This window comes from Mauremys mutica, chromosome 26 (genome assembly GCF_020497125.1).
Source record: "Mauremys mutica isolate MM-2020 ecotype Southern chromosome 26, ASM2049712v1, whole genome shotgun sequence".
Taxonomy (NCBI): domain Eukaryota; kingdom Metazoa; phylum Chordata; order Testudines; family Geoemydidae; genus Mauremys; species Mauremys mutica.
The window spans coordinates 6,019,065-6,039,765 of NC_059097.1; the positions used below are offsets into that span (position 1 = coordinate 6,019,065).

General features: G+C 52.6%; 1 protein-coding gene across 1 annotated transcript in view; it reads right to left on the bottom strand.

The window, feature by feature from the left end:
• Nucleotides 1-18,798, bottom strand: part of LOC123356733 (hydroperoxide isomerase ALOXE3-like) — a 50,656-nt gene extending 31,858 nt beyond the window's left edge. The window contains exons 1-5 of the mRNA XM_045000107.1: nt 18,652-18,798; nt 17,310-17,514; nt 4,465-4,549; nt 3,203-3,325; nt 2,446-2,549 (exon numbers count right to left, since the gene is read on the bottom strand). Of these exons, the coding sequence (XP_044856042.1) occupies nt 2,446-2,549; nt 3,203-3,325; nt 4,465-4,549; nt 17,310-17,514; nt 18,652-18,798 (664 nt within the window). The remainder of the gene's footprint in view (nt 1-2,445; nt 2,550-3,202; nt 3,326-4,464; nt 4,550-17,309; nt 17,515-18,651) is intronic.
• Between the last annotated feature and the right edge of the window lie 1,903 nt (nt 18,799-20,701).

Consider the following 20,701-nt stretch of genomic DNA (forward strand, 5'->3'; position numbering starts at 1 on the left):
TGTGGCCTTGTTGGCCACAGTGAAAGCAGCCCATGTCTCGTGGGTCCCCTCGAGGGGGTCGGGTGGATCTGACGCTGGACGTTCCCCTTTGGTGGGGGTTCTCCATAGGGCCCCGCTGGGACGTCCCGTGGTGACTCTCTCTCTGCGTTGAGGCAGACCTGCCCCCTCGAGACTCCTCCCTGACATCTCCTGCCCGACTGTCCATGTATTGGTCGGCCAGCCGGCCTGCGTGCTGCGGGTTCTCCGGCTTCTGGTCCATCAGCCACTGCTTCAGGTCAGACGGGCACTGCGCATACAGGTGCTCCAGTACGACTAGGTCAAGCAGGTCCTCTCTGGTTTGGGCCCCAGCCGTCCACTTGCGGGCGTACCCCTGCGCCCGGTTGACCAGTTGCAGGTATGTGACCTCCCGGGTCTTACGTTGACTCCGGAACCTCTTCCGGTACATCTCCGGGGTCAGCCCAAACTCGCGGAGCAGGGCCTCTTTGAACAGGTTGTAGTCCCGCGCCTCCTCCCCTCTCATTCGGCTGTACACCTCCACGGCGGTGGAGTCCAGTAAGGGGGTGAGGCACCGGATCCTGTCTGCAGGGTCCACCTGGTGCAGCTCGCAGGCGTTCTCAAAGGCCGTCAGGAAGGTGTCTATGTCCTCCCCCTCCTTACGCGGGGCCAGGAAGCTCTTACCGAAGCTCTTTGTAGGCTTGGGCCCCCCCTCACTCACCGCAGCCGGGGCCTCCCTGCTTTTCAGCTGGGCCATGGCCAGCTCATGTTCACGCTGCTTCTCCTTCTCTTCCAGCTCCTGCTGGCGCTGGTTCTCCTCGTGTTTACGCTGGTTCTCCCGCTCCTTCAGTTCTTGCCTCCTTAACTCGAGCTCTTCCCGTCTCAGCTCCCTGTCATGTTCCATCCGCATCCGCTCCAGGGACAGGGAGCTCCGCCGGGACGATCCCCTGCTGGCCACCGAGCCCTCGGTAGTCGCTGGGCTCCCCCTCCCCCTACGCCTAGGGGTGGGGGGTCTCGGGGAGCCCTCAGCGGCCGGCTGACCACTCCCAGTGGGGACAGACACTGGTGCCTGCGCTGCATCTGCCGGGCTGCTTCCCTCAGAGACAGGGACCGGTTCATTGACTCGATCTCTCTCCTCCAGCCGGGCAATCAGCTGGGCCTTGGTAAGCTTCCCATGGCGCAGCCCCCTCTGCTTGCACAGCTCCACCAGCTCCCACTTGCGCTGCTGGGCATACATCTTCCTGCTGGCCGCTCGCAGGCCGGGGTGTTCGCCGCTCCCCACGGGTTCCAGGGGGACCCCTAGTGTGCCAGTCCTTGAGGTCACCACCCCTCTGCCAGGGTCGAGCTGCAGACTCCTCCGCCCCTGGGATCGCTCGCTGTGATCCCCCGGGGGACCCTGTTACTGCAAAGTCCTGCTCTCTGGCCACACTCTCCCAGGGGTGAATCGCCCCTTCGTTTTACTGCTCCCCAGTCACTTACTGCAGGAAGCGCCGTCCACGGGGTGCCGCCGATCCCACCGCTGCCACCTGTTGTCACGGAGTGTGGGGGAGTCCGGCCCTGCACCCCTCTTCCTGGGCTCACAGTGACTCTCAGCCAGCGAGTAAAACAGAAGGTTTATTGAACAACAGGAACACAGGATACAGCCCAGCTTGGGTTCAGAGCCAGGACCCCTCAATCTGGCCTTTCTGGGGGGTTCAGGGTGCTTGGATCCCAGCCTAGGATCCCCTGAAACCCACCTCCCAGCTCCCAACCGAAAACTGATTCCACTTCCCCCCTCCCTTTGTCTAGCTACAGCCGGAGGTGAGACCTCCCCTCCCCCAGGCCAGGCTCATGTTACAGCTGCAGACCTGTCTCTGCCTACCAAGCACACAGACAGTCCCTGCTCTCACCTATCAACCACACAGACAGTCCCTGCTCTCACCTATCAACCACACAGACAGTCCCTATTCCATCATACCCTGTCATTGGGATGGGTCCGTCTGTTCCTCGTTATCTGTGTGGAATGTGCAGTATTTCTGTGTCCTGGTACCGTGTTTACGCTTCAATACGCTATGTGGAGATATGTTTATGCAACATCAGCCCTTTTCTTGCCAACTTCTGTGAGCAGGGCCTGCCTCTGGCTCACAGCTTTATGTTAGCAAAGTCTTGACCATTACTTTAGTTCAGGCCTCAGGCCTCATACCAGGCCTCTGATACCAAGGTTTATATCTTAGGGCCTCCTCTTACCACAGATGGAACCAGGGAGGCTGCAGAGGGCTCACAAAGCCCGTTTGTCCTTCACCCTCCAGCCCCAGGGCTCAGGTCAGCCCAGGAGGAACAATGAGTCTCAGCCCTCAGCCCTGCCCATGGTGGAGTCAGCAGCGCCATCTCACCCCATGTCTGCGGGCACAGGGTCAGATTGTGTCGGGGGGCCGGGGCCAGGACACGCCCGTGCACTGGGGGAGCACAGACCTGAAGTGGGGTTCTTGTTACACCAGAATATCTTCCGGATGTCTTCCAGCTTCTCCCAGGAGCCCGTGCATAAGGAGAAACCCTTCAGCTTCAGCTCCAGCTCCCTGGGGACAAGAGAGACCCTTAGAGGAGAGACCGATGGACCCGGCCAGTCAAGAGAAAGGAGACGCAGCCAAATACCCAACTGAAGGGAGGGCATTGCCAGGCCCCATAACCACAGTGTGTGCCAGCCATGGCCCCAATCCACCCCCTGTGGGCACTGTCGGGCAGGGAATAGCAGCAGACTAGAGGTATCTGACCATGCCCCCAGTCTGATAGATAGATAGATAGATTGGTTTTCAGTCGGTTGGTCACTTGGGAGCCATGATTTCTATTCCCACCACTGTGCAGCTGGTGACCTGAGGTCTAAACAGAGGTTCGGAGGGGAAACTAAGTCAGAGAGGAGGGTTTAAGACCAGGAGGACTTTGGGGCACGGGCTGTCTCTCACTGTGGGTCGCCAGGGCCCGGAATAACATAGCGACCGAGAGGAATGGCTGGGGATGTCCGGTACAGAGGCAGGCGTGACTCCTGCTCTGGGGGCAGGATCTGAGCTAGAAGATGGCCTCTTTGGAGTGACTCTCAGATCAGCCCATCCCCGCTGGGGTACCTGGGGAGGGGGTTGGTCCCCTTTGAGCCCTCCCCAAATCCCCACTGCCCCAGGCTGCTCCACTCAGGGCCGGCCCCAGGGTAGCGTCCCCCCCACACACACACACTCACGTTTTAATGGTGCGCAGGATGAAGATGGTGGTCTTGGTCAGGCTGTACTTGTCATTGGAGTCCAGCTCATCCACGGTCGCCACGTCCAGGCACCTTGGCCACCCGGGGGCATATTCCTTCCAGCTGCCGGGAGACACACGTGGGCTCACCATCCCATGCCCGAGAGAGCACAGAGAAGGGCCCCTCCAGAGACCTCCTCTGCCTCACCCAGGCGTGGCTGGAGGCTCCCCATGGGCAAAGAAATCCCTCGCCTGCTCAGCTTCCTAGCAAAAATAAAACCGTCTGCAGCTTGTGTAGTTACAGAGGAACCATCCAAAACGGGCAGCCGGTGTGACCGACTCAGCAGCACTGCCTGCGTCTGCAGAGAGCCTGAGCCCATTGCTCCAAGAACTGCCTCGACTCCCTTCAAATGCCCTAAGAGGCTAGTTTAAATAGTGTTGCAAACCCCAGGGGTTCGTAGATCATGCACCAGCCCCGTCCCCTGAGTAAGTAAGACCCCAAAGGGTTATTGAGTGAAATCTCAGGATCTGGAAGTCGATCCCTGTAGGTGGGGGGTCAGATTTCTGAGTTGCTCTCCCCACACACAATGTCTGGAGAGTGACTTGGCTTTTAAAACAGAAGCTGAGTTTTTTCCCCAGGATAACCCCGTGACTCCAGGAGCTGGGGCTTTCAGAGAAGCCCTGAGCTGCCGATGCCGCAGGGTTAACTCTTCCATTGTCTCCCCAGAGCAGGTGTGGGAGACTGATGGAGAGTGGGGGGGGGTCAGGCCTACCCAGGGGGATAAGATGGGGCAGAGAGATGGTTTTAGATGAGTCTCGCCCAGCATAAGCTCTTCGCCCACCTTCTGCCAGTGGCTGGAGCCTGCCCACCCCTCCCAGGTGGAGACCAAAGGAAAAGACCCTGCCCTTCCAGAGGTCACTGATAGGAGGTGCTGCAGCAGCTGAGAACAGAGACAGGCTGCAGCACAGCCTGGCTTATCCTGACATTTGGGAGGGGAGGGTGTAGGATTGAATCAGGGTCCCCATGAGCCCCTGGGTTCTCTCCCCGGCTGTGGAGGGGAGTGGGGTCTAGTGGTTAGAGCAGGGGAGTCGAGAGCCCGAAGTGGGAGGCAGGGGAAGGGAGTGAAAGCAGAACCGGTGCTTATTATCGTCCTCCCCCGGACGGCCCTTATGACTCTATCAGCCTGACCCTCCTCATCCCCCAGTCCTGCCTGGGTGCATCCCAGCCCCCTTCACCAGCCCTGCCGCCCCCGCCCAGCTCACCGGTAGGCCTCCCGCCGCGCCTTCAGCTCCTCTTGCCGGTGCTGCAGCAGCAGCGGGTGCTGGGCATCCTCAGACACGGTTTTGGCTGGAGGGAGAAGGGGGAGTTTGAAAGCCAATGGCACACCCGGGCGTTAACCACATCATGGGCCCATCCTGCCGTGTTTGTGTGTGTGTGGGCGGGAGGATGGCTGGTCCCAAACAGAGTGAGAAACAGCACCTCCTGCTGCTCCCCCAGGGAATCAGGGAGGACGCTTGCTTTCTCTAACGGGGGTGTACCAGGCTGCCTCCCCCAAAAAGGGTTCTCTTCTGTGACGTTATTGACATGAACTGGGACCGTATAGATCATTGGATCTAGACTGTTCTCAGTGGTAGAAGATGACAGAACAAGGAGTAATGGTCTCAAGTTGCAGAGGGGGAGGTTTAGGTTGGATATTAGGAAAAACTTTTTCACTAGTAGGGTGGTGAAGAACTGGAATGGGTTCCCTAGGGAGGTAGTGGAATCTCCTTCCTTAGAGGTTTTTAAGGCCCGGCTTGACAAAGCCCTGGCTGGGATGATTTAGTTGGGTTTGGTCCTGCTTTGAGCAGTGGGTTGGACTAGATGACCTCCTGAGGTCCCTTCCAACCCTGAGATTCTATGATTCTATGATTGTTGCAACCAAGGTCATGTACTGGCACCAAAACTTGTATAAAGGGGGTCAGATAAGGTGTCTAAGACAAGGTTATGGTTTGTTGGTTAGGATTACGCTGTCTGGATGGGTGTATCAATTTTGTAGTTCAAGTTATGAATATTGGCTCTGTGTTTGTATCTCAATGTGTTTGATTCTAAGACGCCTCAGTGAAGCATTTGGTCAGTTTCTTGAGAAGGGACTGTTCTCAGTCAGTGCCCAATCAAGAAACATTTAACGGACAATGGACCTTGGGAGACTCCAATCCACATAAGAAGTCTTCCTGGCTACTGTCGGTACAGATCTGAGTCATGCATGGACATGTGACTTGTCCATGTGACTCCAAACTCCATTTTGCTGTAATTTTCCACAGTAAGAACAAAGAGGTGTCCTTACACCTGGAAGAGTCTATAAAAGGTGATGTTACCTCATCTCCATCTTGTCTTCAATCCTGCTTCATACCTCTGGAGGGACTTTCCTATAAACTGAAGCTCTGAACAAAGGACTGAATGACCCATCCCAGCTGCGGATGGACTCCAGAGACTCGATTTGAACCTGCAGCTTATTCCGTCACTGCTACAAGCCTGAACCAAGAACTTTGCCATTACTGTGTGTAATTAATTCCATTTAACCACATCTAATTCTCATCTAGATCTTTTTCCTTTTATAAATAAACTTTTAGATTTTAGATTCTAAAGGATTGGCAACAGCGTGATTTGTAGGCAAGACCTAACTTGTATATTGACCTGGGTCTGGGCCTTGGTCCTTTGGGATCGAGGGAACCTTTTTCTTTTACTGGGATATTGGTTTTCATAACCATTCGTCCCCATAACGAGTGGCACTGGTGGGGACACTGGGAAACAGGAGTGTCTAAGGGAATTCCTTGTGTGACTTGTGGTCAGCCAGTGGAGTAAAACCGAAGTCTTCTCTGTTTGGCTGGTTTGGTTTGCCTTGGTGTGCAAAGGACCCCCAGCCTTGTGCTGTAACTGCCCTGCTCTAAGCAATTTGTCCTGAATTGGCACTCTCAGTTGGGTCCCACCAAAGCCAGCATCGTTACATCTTCACTGATGTGGGGGAGGGTACTGAGAAGGGCAGGGGTGCAGGGGCAGTGTCAGATGCTCGCAGGGCAGATGTGGACAGCTATGCATGGGGGCAAACCTGCCCTGGGGCAGATGTGGCCAGATGTGCAGGGTGCCAAACGTTATCAGGGACAGATGCGCATGTGTCCAACCTGAAAACAGACGGATGCAGATGCAGCGAACCTCATGGAGGACATGTGGGCAAACCAGGCCCAGGACAGATGGGGACAGATGTGCCCATGGCAAACCTCATGAAATATAGTTGTGGACGGATGTGGATGGGGCCGGCTAGCCTCACAGTATATGTGGACAGATATTGCATGGGGCGAACCTCTGGAGGGACAGATGTGCAGGTGACAGCCCTTATGTTGGCCAGATGTGCACAGTGCAAACCTGAGGACAGACATGCATGAATGATGGATGGGGTGTAAGAATCAGGGTCCAGGTGCTCCTCCCCGGGGAGAACAGAAGGTTTGAATACCGCCCCCCATAAGTAGTTCATAGAATCATAGAATCTCAGGGTTGGAAGGGACCTCAGGAGGTCATCTAGTCCAACCCCCTGCTCAAAGCAGGACCAAACCCAACTAAATCATCCCAGCCAGGGCTTTGTCAAGCCTGACCTTAAAAACCTCTAAGGAAGGCAATTCCACTACCTCCCTAGGGAACCCATTCCAGTTCTTCACCACCCTACTAGTGAAAAAGTTTTTCCTAATGTCCAACCTAAACCTCCCCCTCTGCAACTTGAGACCATTTCTCATTGTCCTGTCATCTTCTACCACTGAGAACAGTCTAGATCCATCCTCTTTGGAACCCCCTTTCAGGTAGTTGAAAGCAGCTATCAAATCCCCCCTCATTCTTCTCTTCTGCAGACTAAACAATCCCAGTTCCCTCAGCCTCTCCTCGTAAGTTATGTGCTCCAGCCCCCTCATCATTTTTGTTGCCCTCCGCTGGACTCTCTCCAATTTATCCACATCCTTCTTGTAGTGTGGGGCCCAAAACTGGACACAGTACTCCAAATGAGGCCTCACCAGTGCTGAGTAGAGGGGAATGATCACATTCCTCGATCTGCTGGAAATGCCCCTACTTATACAACCCAAAATGCCATTAGCCTTCTTGGCAACAAGGGCACACTGTTGACTCATATTCAGCTTTTCGTCCACCGTAACCCCTAGGTCCTTTTCTGCAGAACTGCTGCCCAGCCATTCAGTCCCTAGTCTGTAACAGTGCATGGGATTCTTCCGTCCTAAGTGCAGGACTCTGCACTTGTCCTTGTTGAACCTCATCATATTTCTTTTGGCCCAATCCTCTAATTTGTCTAGGTCCCTCTGTATCCTATCCCTACCCTCCAGCGTATCCACCAACAGTTCAATCAACTGTTTGTATACAGTGTTATTTGACCATAAAAATATCCTGAGTAAGGTATTTTATGCAACCGTGTGATGTTCTGAACTGCCCGGCCCTTGTGAGCAAGGCATCCAGGCTGTGGTTGTGAACGTGTGTATGCGAATACAGAGAGAAGTATCAATTGGAACCATGATGCAACATTAGCATCACCTCGTGTGAGGGCGGGGAAGCAAAACAGGCCAGGAGAGGCCACCTCCCAAGCCAAGTGTTTACACGAAACCAGTTCCAAGTAACCATCCATTAGCCAGCCCAGGAGATGACAATCAGGAGCCATTACATAGGAACATAAGAATGGCCAGACTGGGTCAGACCAATGGCCTATCTAGCCTAATATCCTGTCTTCTGATAGTGGTCGGTGCCAGGAGCTTCAGACAGAGAGACCAGGACAGGCAATTTCTCGAGTGATCCATCCCCTACCATCCAGTCCCCGCTTCTGGCCGTCAGAGGTTTAGGGACATTCAGAGCATGGGGCTGTCCCCTGAGCATCTGGCTAATAGCCATTGATGGACCTATCCTCCATGAACTTCTCTAGTTCTTTTCTGAGCCCTGTTATAGTCTTGGCCTTCACAACATTCTCTGGCAAGGAGTTCCACAGGTTGACTGTGCGTTGTGTGAAGAAATACTTCCTTAGGTTGGTTTTAAACCTGCTCCCTGTTAATTTCATTGGGTGACCCCTGGTTCTTGTGCTATGTGAAGGGGTAAATAACACTTCCGTAGTCACTTTCTCCACCACAGTCATGATTTTCTAGATCTCTATCATATCCCCCCTTAGTCATCTCTTTTCTAAGATGAACAGTCTCAGTCTTTTTAATCTCTCTTTATATGGAAGCTGTTCCATACCCCTCATGAGTCCAGCGGAGGGCAACAAAAATGATCAGGGGAGCGGGCCCCTGACTTACAAGGAGAGGCTGAGGAAACAGGGCTTCTTTAGTTTGCAGAAGAGAAGAATGAGGGGGGATTTGATAGCAGCCTTCAACTACCTGATGGGGGGGTTCCAAAGAGGTTGGAGCTCGGCTGTTCTCAGTGGTGGTCGATGACAGAACGGGGGAGGGATAGCTCAGTGGTTTGAGCATTGACCTGCTAAACCCCGGGTTGTGAGTTCAATCCTTGAGGGGGCCATTTAGGGATCTGGGGCAAAAATCTGTCTGGGGATTGGTCCTGCTTTGAGCAGCGGGTTGGACTAGATGGTTTTCTGAGGTCCCTTCCAGCCCTGATATTCTATGAATGTCCACTTCTAACAAGGAGCAATGGTCTCAAGTTGCAGTGGGGGAGGTTTAGGTTGGATATTAGGAAAAAACTATTTCACTAGGAGGGTGGTGAAGCACTGGAATGGGTTCCCTAGGGAGGTGGTGGAATCTCCTTCCTTAGAGGTTTTTAAGGTCAGGCTTGACAGAGCCCTGGCTGGGATGATTTAGTTGATGTTGGTCCTGCTTTGAGCAGGGGGTTGGACTAGATACCTCCTGAGGTGTCTTCCAGCCCTGATATTCTATGATTTTTGTTGCCCTTTTCTGTACCTTTTCCAATTTCAATACATCTTTTTTGAGATAGGGCAACCAGAACTGTATGTAATATTCAAGGTGTGGGCCTACCATGGATTTATATAGAAGCAATATGATATTTTCTTATTATCTATCCCTTTCCTAATGGTTCCCAACATTCGGTTTGCTTTTTTGACTGCCGCTGGACATTGAGTGGATGTTTTTTCAGAGGACTATCCACCATGACTCCAAGATCTCTTCCTTGAGTGGTAACAGCTAATTTAGCCCCCATCATTTTGAATTATCATTGGGATTCTGTTTTCCAACATGCATTAACTTTGCATTTATCAACACTGAAATTCAGCTGCCATTTTGTCACCCACTCGCCTGGTTTTGGGAGATCCTTTGTAACTCGTCGTCGTCTGCTTTGGACTCAACTATCTTGAGTAATGTAGTGGTGGCTGCAAACTTTGCCACCGCCCTGCTCCCCAACTTTTCCAAATCTAATGTCTGATTTGATGCCAACTCTGCCCACATATCTACACCAGCAACACCATCACAGGACAAAACCAGATCAGCCACAACATCACCGGTTCATTCACCTGCACTTCCACCAATGTAATATATGCCATCATATGCCAGCAATGCCCCTCTGCTATGTACATCGGCCAAACTGGACAGTCTCTAAGGAAAAGGATAAATGGACACAAATCAGACATTAGGAATGGCAATATACAAAAACCTGTAGGAGAACACTTCAACCTCCCTGGCCACACAATAGCAGATCTTAAGGTGGCCATCCTACAGCAAAAAAACTTTAGGACCAGACTTCAAAGAGAAACTGCTGAGCTCCAGTTCATCTGCAAATTTGACACCATCAGCTCAGGACTAAACAAAGACTGTGAATGGCTTGCCAATTACAGAACCAGTTTCTCCTCCCTTGGTTTTCACACCTCAACTGCTAGAACAGGGCCTCATCCACCCTGATTCATCTAACCTCGTTATCTCTAGCTTGCTTCTTGCTTGCTTATATATACCTGCCCCAGGAAATTTCCACCACTTGCATCCGAAGAAGTGGGTATTCACCCACGAAAGCTCATGCTGCAAAACGTCTGTTAGTCTATAAGGTGCCACAGGATTCTTTGCTGCTTCTACAGAACCAGACTAACACGGCTACCCCTCTGATATAAGATCACAAAAAGCTTCCCATTAAATTAAATGATCTTTAGATGATCCTGAAAGCATTCCCAGGCACCCTAGTTAAAAGACAGGAATCAAAGGGCAGGAATAAATGGTCAGTTTTCAGAATGGTGTCCCCCGGCGGTCTGTTCTGGGACCAGTCGTATTCAACATATTCCTAAATGATCTGCAAAAAGGGAGGTGGCAAAATTTGCACACATTACAAAATTACTCAAAATAGTTAAGCCCAAAGCTGACTGCGAAGCGTTACAAAAGGATCTCACAAAACTGGGTGACTGGGCAACACAATGGCAGATGAAATTCAATGTTAAGTGCAAAGTACTGCACATGGCAAAATATAATCCCAACTACACATACAAAATGATGGGGTCTAACTTACCTGCTACCCATCATCAGGAAAGAGATCTTGGAGTCACTTGCAATAACCTGGCAGCCCCATGCACAGTTATAAGAATCGTGCTCACTGGGCCTGTATCATCCTGAACTCATTCTCCAGCTTCAGGTGACTTAAAAATTATCTCCAATCATCAACGGGACAGACACAACTGAATAATGTAGCTGTCCTTAATGTGCATGAAGACCATACCAGGGAACTAGATGTAAATAAAATTGCTGACAGTTTCATCCAGAAAGCTACAGTGAGATGTAATATCTTTAAACCGGGACGTTGGTGAAGACAGCTTGTAAGTGACTGCAATGATTTCAATATACTATAATCCAGGAGAACGTAAATACGTAGTTCATAAGAATGTAACCATTATTAAAAGAGTAAAGATACCAACGATAGACACATTCAGTAACTAGAACAAGAAAGATGTGTATAAAGAGGTTGAAAACAACCTCTCCCCAAAACTAGCAAAGTCCCGCCCCCACACACACACCTCTTTGAAAGCACTCACCAGCAAAAACAAAAGTCAGTGCCTATTGTGATGTTATTGACATGAACTGTGACCGTATCGATCATTGTTGCAACCACTGTTATATCTTTGCAGCAAATCTTGTACAAAGATTGTCGTGTGAGGTGTCTGTGAAAGGTTATGGTTTGCTGGGTATCTGGATGTGTGTCTCATTTTTGCAGTTGAAGTTATGAATATTGGCTATGCACTTGTATCTCAGCGTGTTTGATGCTAAGTAGCATTAGGGAAGCATTTGGTCAGCTTCTCGAGAAAGGAATTTGCAGATTAAGTGCCTAGTCAAGAAACACTTAACTGACAATGGACCTTGGGAGACTCCAATCCACATCTGAGAAGTCTTCCTGGGACGTTCGAGGTAGCATGTGAGCAATGGCTGCTCTACCTGCAAACTGAGTCATGCATGGACACGTGACTTGCCCAGGTGGCTACAAACATCATCTTGTTGCTGTGATTTTGCACAGGAGAACAAAGGGGTTTCCGCCCATAAGAGAGAGAATATAAAAGGCCCTGGGAACCAGGTGTGTAGCTAGTGGGGTGCAAAGGAAGCAGCCGCTTCTCCTCAGCACATTTTCCAAAAGCAGCGTGTTAGTTAGGGGTTACCATGGTGCCAGCGGGCGGGGCCCACGCTCTGCTCTGAAGCTTGGCCTGCTGGCCGGCGCTGAACTCCTACAGGCAAGGGGAGAGGCAGGGACTGGTCCCTGCGGTGGGGCTGGGGCTCTCCCGGGGCTCTGCCCTGCACGCGCCCAGCACCTCCAGGGCTGCTCCTGCCTCCCCGGGGGGCTGGCCCCAGATCCCCTCCCCCGGGGGACTGGGGTCCTGCTGCGGCTTGCACCCCTCTGCCTCCTCCGTGGGGCAGGCAGACCTAGGGGGCTGAGGCCGTGCCACCCCTTCCCCAGCTTCCCCCTCCAGCAGCCCCCGCACCAGTTCAGCCCTCGGCCCCACCGGGTCCTGCCCCGCCTCATGCAACCCGCCCCTACCGTGCAGGTGCAGGGGGCGGCCCGGCCCGGGGGCACTGGGGGAGCCGCAGCGAAGCCCCGCCTGGAGCTGGTGCAGGAGACGAGCCTGGCGCTCAGCCCAGGCTCCGGCATCAGCCTGCAGCGGGGAGCGCAGCCACCCCCTGCCGGCTCGGCTCAGCCCAGCCCCACTCTTAAAGGGACACGGACCCCACCACGGCTCGGCCCAGGGCACGTGGGGGTGTCCAGGTGCGTGCAGGGGGCACCCGGGTGCCTGCAGGGCCCTGGCAATAGATGGGTCTGGGGAGATGCGGAGGGGGTGGGTTACATGGGGTATCCAGGAGGGTCGGTATATGGGAGTATCAGGGTGCATGCAGGGGGGTTGCATGCAGGGGGGCTTTGGGGCACGAGATCCCCCAGCACTGCGGTGCACTGGTGCAGGTGGGGCGCTGCAGGGCCTGCGCTGAGTTCCCGGCGCTAGCATTGCTGGTGCAGGTCTTGGGACGGGGAGGGGGCCGCCCGCAGCCTCCCAGCATTCGAGCGCGCCCCGGGCTGCCGTCCAGCGTTCTAGAACCAAGAACTCTGCCATTACTGGGTGTAATTGATTCCTGTAACCAGTTTCAGCTCTCGTCCATATTTCATTCTTTTTAGGAATAAACCGTTAGATTTTAGATTCTAAAGGATTGGCAGCAGCGTGATTTGTGGGTAAGACCTGACTTGTATATTGACCTGCGTCTGGGGCGTGGTCTTTTGGGATCAGGAGAACCTTTTTTCTTTTACTGGGGTATTGGATTTCATAGACTCTAGGGCTGGAAGGGACCTCGAGAGGTCATCGAGTCCAGTCCCCTGCCCTCATGGCAGGACCAAATACTGTTTAGACCAGATAGACATTTATCTAACCTACTGTTAAATATCTCCAGAGATGGAGATTCCACTACCTCCCTAGGCAATTTATTCCAGTGTTTAACCACCCTGACAGTTAGGAACTTTTGCCTAATGTCCAACCTAAACCTCCCTTGCTGCAGTTCAAGCCCGTTGCTTCTTGTTCTATCCTTAGGGGCTAAGGTGAACAAGTTTTCTCCCTCCTCCTGATGCCACCCTGTTAGATACCTGAAAACTGCCATCATGTCCCCTCTCGGTCTTCCCTTTCCCAAACTAAACAAACCCAATTCTTTCAGCCTTCCTTCGTAGGTCATGTTCTCAAGACCTTTAATCATTCTTGTTGCTCTTCTCTGGACCCTCTCCCATTTCTCCACATCTTTCTTGAAATGCGGTGCCCAGAACTGGACACAATACTCCAGCTGAGGCCTAACCAGCGCAGAGTAGAGCGGAAGAATGACTTCTCGTGTCTTGCTCACAACACACCTGTTACTGCATCCCAGAATCACGTTTGCTTTTTTTTGCAACAGCATCACACTGTTGACTCATATTTAGCTTGTGGTCCACTATAACCCCTAGATCCCTTTCTGCCGTACTCCTTCCTAGACCGTCTCTTCCCGTTCTGCATGTGTGAAACTGATTGTTCCTTCCTACGTGGAGCACTTTGCATTTCTCTTTATTAAACTTCATCCTGTTTACCTCAGACCATTTCTCCAATTTGTCCAGCTCATTTTGAATTATGACCCTGTCCTCCAAAGCAGTTGCAATCCCTCCCAGATTGGTATAAGCTGCAAACTTAATAAGCGTACTTTCTATGCCAATAGCTAAGTCGTTGATGGAGATATTGAACAGAGCCAGTCCCAAAACAGACCCCTGCGGAACCCCACTTGTTATACCTTTCCAGCAGGATTGGGAACCATTAATAACTACTCTCTGAGTACGGTTATCCAGCCAGTTATGCACCCATCTTATAGTAACCCCATCTAAATTGTATTTGTCTAGTTTATTGATAAGAATATCGTGCGAGACCGTATCAAATGCCTTACTAAAATCTAGGTCTACCACATCCACCGCTTCTCCCTTATCCACAAGACTCGTTATCCTAGCAAAGAAAGCTCTCAGATTGGTGTGACGTGATTTGTTCTTTACAAATCCATGCTGGCTATTCCCTAACACCTTATCACCTTTGCAGATGATTTCCTTAATTACTTGCTCCATTATCTTCCCTGGCACAGAAGTTAAACTAATTGGTCTGTAGTTTCCTGGGTTGTTTTTATTTCCCTTTTTATAGATGGGTATTATATTTGCCCTTTTCCAGTCTTCTGGAATCTCTCCCGTCTCCCATGATTTTCCAAAGATAATAGCTAGAGGCTCAGATACCTCCTCTGTTAGCTCCTGGAGTATTCTAGGATGCATTTCATCAGGCCCTGGTGACTTGCAGACATCTAACTTTTCCAAATGATTTTTAACTTGGTCTTTTTCTATTTTATCTTCCAAACCTACCGCCTTCCCATTAGCATTCATAACCATTCGTCCCCATAGCGAGTGGCACTGGGAAACTGGAGTGTCTAAGGGAATTGTTTGTGTGACTTATGGTCAGCCAGTGGGGTGAGACCGGGTCTTCTCTGTTTGACTGCTTTGGTTTGCCTTAGTAAAGGAAACCACCCTGCCAATGAGCCAAAGGTGATCCTGGATGTAAGTGAAACCCAGGAAGAGTCTGTCGCTGCTCAGGAAAGTGATCCTTTCGAGCAAGCCCTAGGTGAAGAGGGTAAGGGCAGAATTTCTGTGAGAGGTGACCTGGTGCTTTGAGAAGCTCCCAGGGAAAGAAATCCTCACGGTAATCTGTGCAAGCAGTTTGCTGGAACTAAAAGTGTGGAAGTGATTTGACCAAGGCAGTTTCAGTTCCTAAAAGCCAGAAATGTTCTGCGGTGAATGGATCCACTGACTTTCCTGTTGAAAGATCCAGTGGGGATGGCTTTGAGAAGATCTCAGATGAACCTAAGAGCTGTTAAGAAAGTTGAACAGCCCTATAACCAAGTGGCTGTGCTCGACCAGTTTGCTGGGCAAACAAGGTTGTTGAGAGAGGAATGTCTCCATGCTGATTCGGTGGGTGGACAGTCTGTGTCTCGGGTTCAGAGGGCAGTTGAGTCTGCAGAGCAGAACGGCTGGGCAGTTAATCTCTGGAGCAGGGCCGGCTTTAGGAAGTTGGGGGGCCGATTCGAATATCTTGCGGCGGTCCAGGTCTTCGGCGGCGGGTCCTTCACTCATTCCGGGTCTTCCACGGCACTGAAGGACCCGCCACCCAAGACCCGGAGTGAGTGAAGGAAGGACCTGCCGCCAAAAGGCTGCCGCCCGGACCGCCGCGGTGAGTAAAAATTAAAAAGTTAGGTGCTCTTCTTTAGGGCGCAGGCGTGGGGCCTGATTCAGGGGAATCGGCCTAAAGTTGGCCCTGCTCTGGAGAATGCAGGGACAGGCAGGTATACGCTCATCCCTAGACACTTTGGATATGACGCGTCGTCGCTCAGTGGAATTAACGTCGGATTCCATGTGGAAGCAGAGGTCGGTAAGGGAAGGACCACAGCACTTTGAGTCTAACTTGCTGGTGAAAATGGACGGTATCTCTTTACGACAGAGTCCTGCCTTGGAAGTGGTAGTGGTTAAAGATCTGAATACGGGTGAGCAGGCTCCTGTCTCGGTTGATGCAAATTACCTGGCTAGCAGGGAGAAGAAAGACTTACTAATAGCTAAAAGAAGGAGGAGTCCTTGTGGCACCTTAGAGACAAACACATTTATTTGGCTTTGTTCGTCTCAGGTGCCACAAGGACTCCTCCCTGATACAGACTAACAAGGCTGCCACTCTGAAACTTGCTAATAGCTGGTAGGGAAGACAACACACCCAGTCAGCCAATGGATTCTGTTTAGCAAGAGAAATCAGGGTTGGATCCTTCAGGGAGCTCCCGGCGAGACCAGGGTGCTGAAGGCTCCGAGGTTGGTCCCAGGAGGCATCGAAGCCAAGGAGGCTTCCCCTAGCAGAGTGTGCCAGAGCAGTACCAGAGCACCGAGCCTGTGACCTCCCTGACAGAGGCTGCAAATGCCGCCCCCTCTCTGTTTCTCCGCCCCCCCCTCCCCACATACACCCTTTCCAAATCGTGTATGGATGTGTTGCACCGCACTGGTCCCAGGACAGACCCTCGGGGGTGTGACGGAGCAGGGAGTGGGGAGGATTGAGCTGGGGATGTTGCGGGGGAGTTTTGCAGGTACTGTCTGCCCTGGGGATGGGATATCAGGGGGGTGACTTCACTTGAGGGATGATACCGGAGCGTGTAATCCAAGCCAGGAGGGGGATGGGGCCAGGTGACACCTTCTGCCTGGGAAGCTGGACAAAGGCTGGAGGAGGAGCCGGGGTGTGTGGCTGGAGGAGACGGCTGGAGGGGGGGGTTCGGTTTGAAGCTGGCTGGGGAAACGGAGGGAGCTAAGCTCCCTGCCTCCCAAGACGGGCCTGACTGAGGGCTGGTCCACACTAAGAAGCGGGGTCAAACTAGGGTACGCAAATTCAGCTACGTGAATAGCGTAGCTGAATTCGAAGTACCCTAGTTCGAACTACTCACCCGTCCAGACGCCGCGGAATCGAAGTCCGCGGCTCCAAAGTCGACTCCGCCACCGCCGTTTGCAGTGGTGGAGTACCGGAGTCGACCGCGGCACTTCCGGAGTTCGAACTATCGCGTCCAGATTAGACGTGATAGTTCGAACTCCGAGAAGTCGAACTCACCGCGTCGACCCAGCAGGTAAGTGTAGACTAGCCCTGAGGGGATCCTGTTGTCTGTACCTACAAGCTCTGTGCTGGACCGTGTTTCTGTCGTCTAATAAACCTTCTGTGTTACCGGCTGGCTGAGAGTCACCGTGAATCGCAGGAAGTGGAGGGGTGCAGGGCCCTGACTCCCCCACACTCTGTGACAGGGGGACCCTACTGTTTACCTCTCCCCACTGGGAAAACTGCCCATTCATCCCTCCTCCGTTGTCGAGCTATTAACCAGTTACTGATCCATGTGAGAATCCATGAACGTTCATGGGAGACATGGTGACGTCCATCAAGTCAAGAGGGAAATTTCCCCCCCGTCCCCCCAGAATCACCATGTTCAGGGGGACGGGGCGCCAGGGCTCGCCGCTGACCAGTTGTTGAGTGGACAGGAGGCGCTCGGGTTAGGGGGCACGGAGACGAGGGAGCGGTGGGCGGGCAGGGCCCGTGATCCCTTGTGTGAAGTGGGGAACCTACCTGCCCCTTCTCGCAGCTCCACGGTTCGGTACCCCTCGATCCATCGGTAGCAGGGGAAGCGGTAGGTGTCCCCCTCGGGCGACGTCACCTGGACGCAGTTGCAGAGCCAGCCGTCCGAGGGGAAGAAGGAATAGGGCTCCTTGTGCAGTCGGATCAGCACGATCGGCCCCAGGCTTTGTGCGCTGGGCACCTGGTATATGTCCACCTGGGGAGGGAGAGGGCCGGGGGAGCAGGGTTAGACCCCCCCACAGCACTGGGGGATGCCAGGGATTGCCCCTAATTCCTGCACGCTGCTCATTGCTCTTCTGCTCCGGCTTTGGGGGCAAAAGGGGAACCCCCCTGGCTCATGGGGGTTCTGCCTGAAGTGACCTCCAGGGGCACCACTCAGACGGAGCCCAGAGATTGGGGGTCAGCGCAGCAGTATTGCCAGATCTAACCCAGCCAAGGGCTGGCGAAAGGTCGAGAGCCCCACGCCTCTGCTCCCAGCGGGGAGGGGGCAGAACAAGAGATCTAGGGCAGCGCTATTGTGGGTAGTGCAGTAGCACGGCGAGATCCAATCAGGAGTCAGGCCCCTGTTGTGCCAGGCGCTGCACAAACCTCGACTGAGATCAGGGCCCCCTTTGCGTCCAGTGCTGCACGGACACATATCGAAAAGCCACAGTCTAAACAGGCAAATTATTATCCTCCCTAGTTCATTAGTTTCTAAGGGCTTCAGATGGGTTAGAAATCATCATGCTTCAGAGCTCTGAACAACAGGGGACAGGAGGGAAATGGGGGCAGTTTAGCCCTTCATTGAGGGGTCTTTTGCAATTTCTCATGAAGCAGCCGGTGTCGGACACTGTTGGACAGTGGCCCCGTTAGATCCGCTGCTCTGGCCGGCCCCGGCAATGGCAGGGGATTGATTAGGTTGGTGTGCCCGGATGGTGCCAGCAGATGAACCATGCCGCAGAGGATGGAAACGCCCTCAAGGAACCTGACCTGGGGGAGAATTTCCTTCCTGACCCCCCAATCTGGTGATTGGTTGGACCCCAACACGTGAGGGAGACACACCAGCTAGGAAGAGGATTCTCTGGGCCACCTCAGAGTGCCGGCCGCCCCGCCGGGTGTCCAAGCATCGATGCGTCAGAGGAAGGTGGGGGAGGAAAAAAGAAGCAGAATGCACCCGACCAGTTATTGAGCAGGGAAGGGGGGGAGGTTGTTCCTGACCCCTGTGGAAAACCATCTGAAGCCCTGAAGCATGAGATTGCCTGAATGCAGAGCTGCAGGTGTTCGTCTCGGAAATTTCCCCCTTGGGAGATCCTCAGGAGACAGCTGCTGTGGAGGAGGGAGGACTCGTACTCACAGCTCCGGGAGCAAAGTCCTTTCCTTCATGATCCAGCCGGTGCTTGGGGGTCTCCCCGTGAGCTCCCACCAGGGTGATGGAGATAGCGCTGCAGGTGCTGGCCGCCAAGCCCTGCCCGGTGGTCACCCGGACGGTGTAGGTGGCCATGGGGCAATGTCAGGAGGTGGTTTGCTCACGCTCCCTCCAGCCGGTGAGCTGGGACATTAAGAGCAGCTCCCAGCGGGCGAAGGAGATTGTTCTTTGGCAGCTCCGCCCTGCAGACCACGTCTGGCTTGTTGACTCGCTCCTGGATAATCGCAGCCAGCTGTGGGCCGGGTGCCAGCTGGCTCCAGTGGGGCCCCTCCCAGCGCCCACGCACCTGTGAAGAGACTCACCTGAGCCAAGATCTCACAAAGAGGATTATCACAGAGACGCACACGCACACCCCGTGCTCTGGCGAAGGCCTCAGACGTCTTGTGTCTGCTTTGAGCAACTGGGGAGTGGGGGGCATTTTCTCCACCAATGCCTCGCCGGGCAGCCCTTGCAAAATCCCGTCAGCCCAGTCAGGGCTGGATTAACCTTTTGTGGACCCAGCGCCAAATATATTTGTGAGCTTCCCTGGGGGATGAAGGGGCCAGGGGAAAGAACACAGCGGGCAGGGTGGATTTGATTGAAAGCAGTATTTAAACCACTAGTCAGGAAGGCTCGATTTAATCATGGTTTTCTACATAAAAGTGCATTCTCGTTGGTTGTTATAACCTTAATACATATTCTTCACAACTCAGAGAGAGCTGTCGGTTTCATTTGTAGAAGGTACCGTACACACGATACATTTTTAAGCAGGCATTTATTTTGAAAACTTTTCAGATGAGTTTTACAGCTATATCAGAAAAATAAATGACTGCTTGGTTATTTCGTTTACCAAAGATAATTGAAGTCGATATTTCTGAAGTCATTGGGAGGTGAACTATCGCCAATTCTCAGAGGGGTAGCCGTGTTAGTCTGGATCTGTAAAAGCAGCAAAGAGTCCTGTGGCACCTTATAGACTAACAGACGTATTAGAGCATGAGCTTTCGTGGGTGAATACCCACTTCGTCGGATGCATGTAGTGGAAATTTCCAGGGGCAGGTAGATATATGCAAGCAAGAAGCAGGCTAGAGATAACGAGGTTAGTTCCATCAGGGAGGATGAGGCCCTCTTCTAGCAGTTGAGGTGTGAAAACCAAGGGAGGAGAAACTGGTTCTGTAGTTGGCAAGCCATTCACAGTCTTTGTTTAATCCTGAGCTGATGGTGTCAAATTTGCAGATGATCTGAAGCATAGCAATTTCTCTTTGAAGTCTGGTCTTGAGGTTTTTTTGCTGCAGGATGGCTACCTTTAAATCTGCTATTGTGTGTCCAGGGAGATTGAAGTGTTCTCCTACAGGTTTTTGTATATTTCCATTCCTAATATCTTATTTGTGTCCATTTATCCTTTTACGTAGTGACTGTCCATTTTGGCCGATGTACATAGCAGAGGGGCATTGCTGGCATATGATGGCGTATATTACATTGGTGGACGTGCAGGTGAATGAACCAGTGATGGTGTGGCTGATCTGGTTAGGTCCTGTGATGGTGTTGCTTGTGTAGATATGTGGGCAGAGTTGGCATCGAGGTTTGTTGCATGGACTGGTTCCTGAGCTAGAGTTACTATGGTGCGGTGTGCAGTTACTGGTGAGAATATGCTTCAGGTTGGTAGGTTGTCTGTGGGCGAGGACTGACCTGCCACCCAAGGCCTGTGAAAGTGTGGGATCATTGTCCAGGATGGGTTGTAGATCCCTGATGATGCGTTGGAGGGGTTTTAGCTGGGGACAGCAGGTGATGGCCAGTGGAGTCCTGTTGGTTTCTTTCTTGGGCTTGTCTTGCAGTAGGAGGCTTCTGAGTACACATCTGGCTCTGTTGATCGGTTTCCTTATTTCCTCGTGCGGGTATCGTAGTTTTGAGAATGCTTGCTGAAGATTTTGTAGGTGTTGGTCTCTGTCTGCGGGGTTAGAGCAGATGCGGTTGTACCTCAGTGCTTGGCTGTAGACAATGG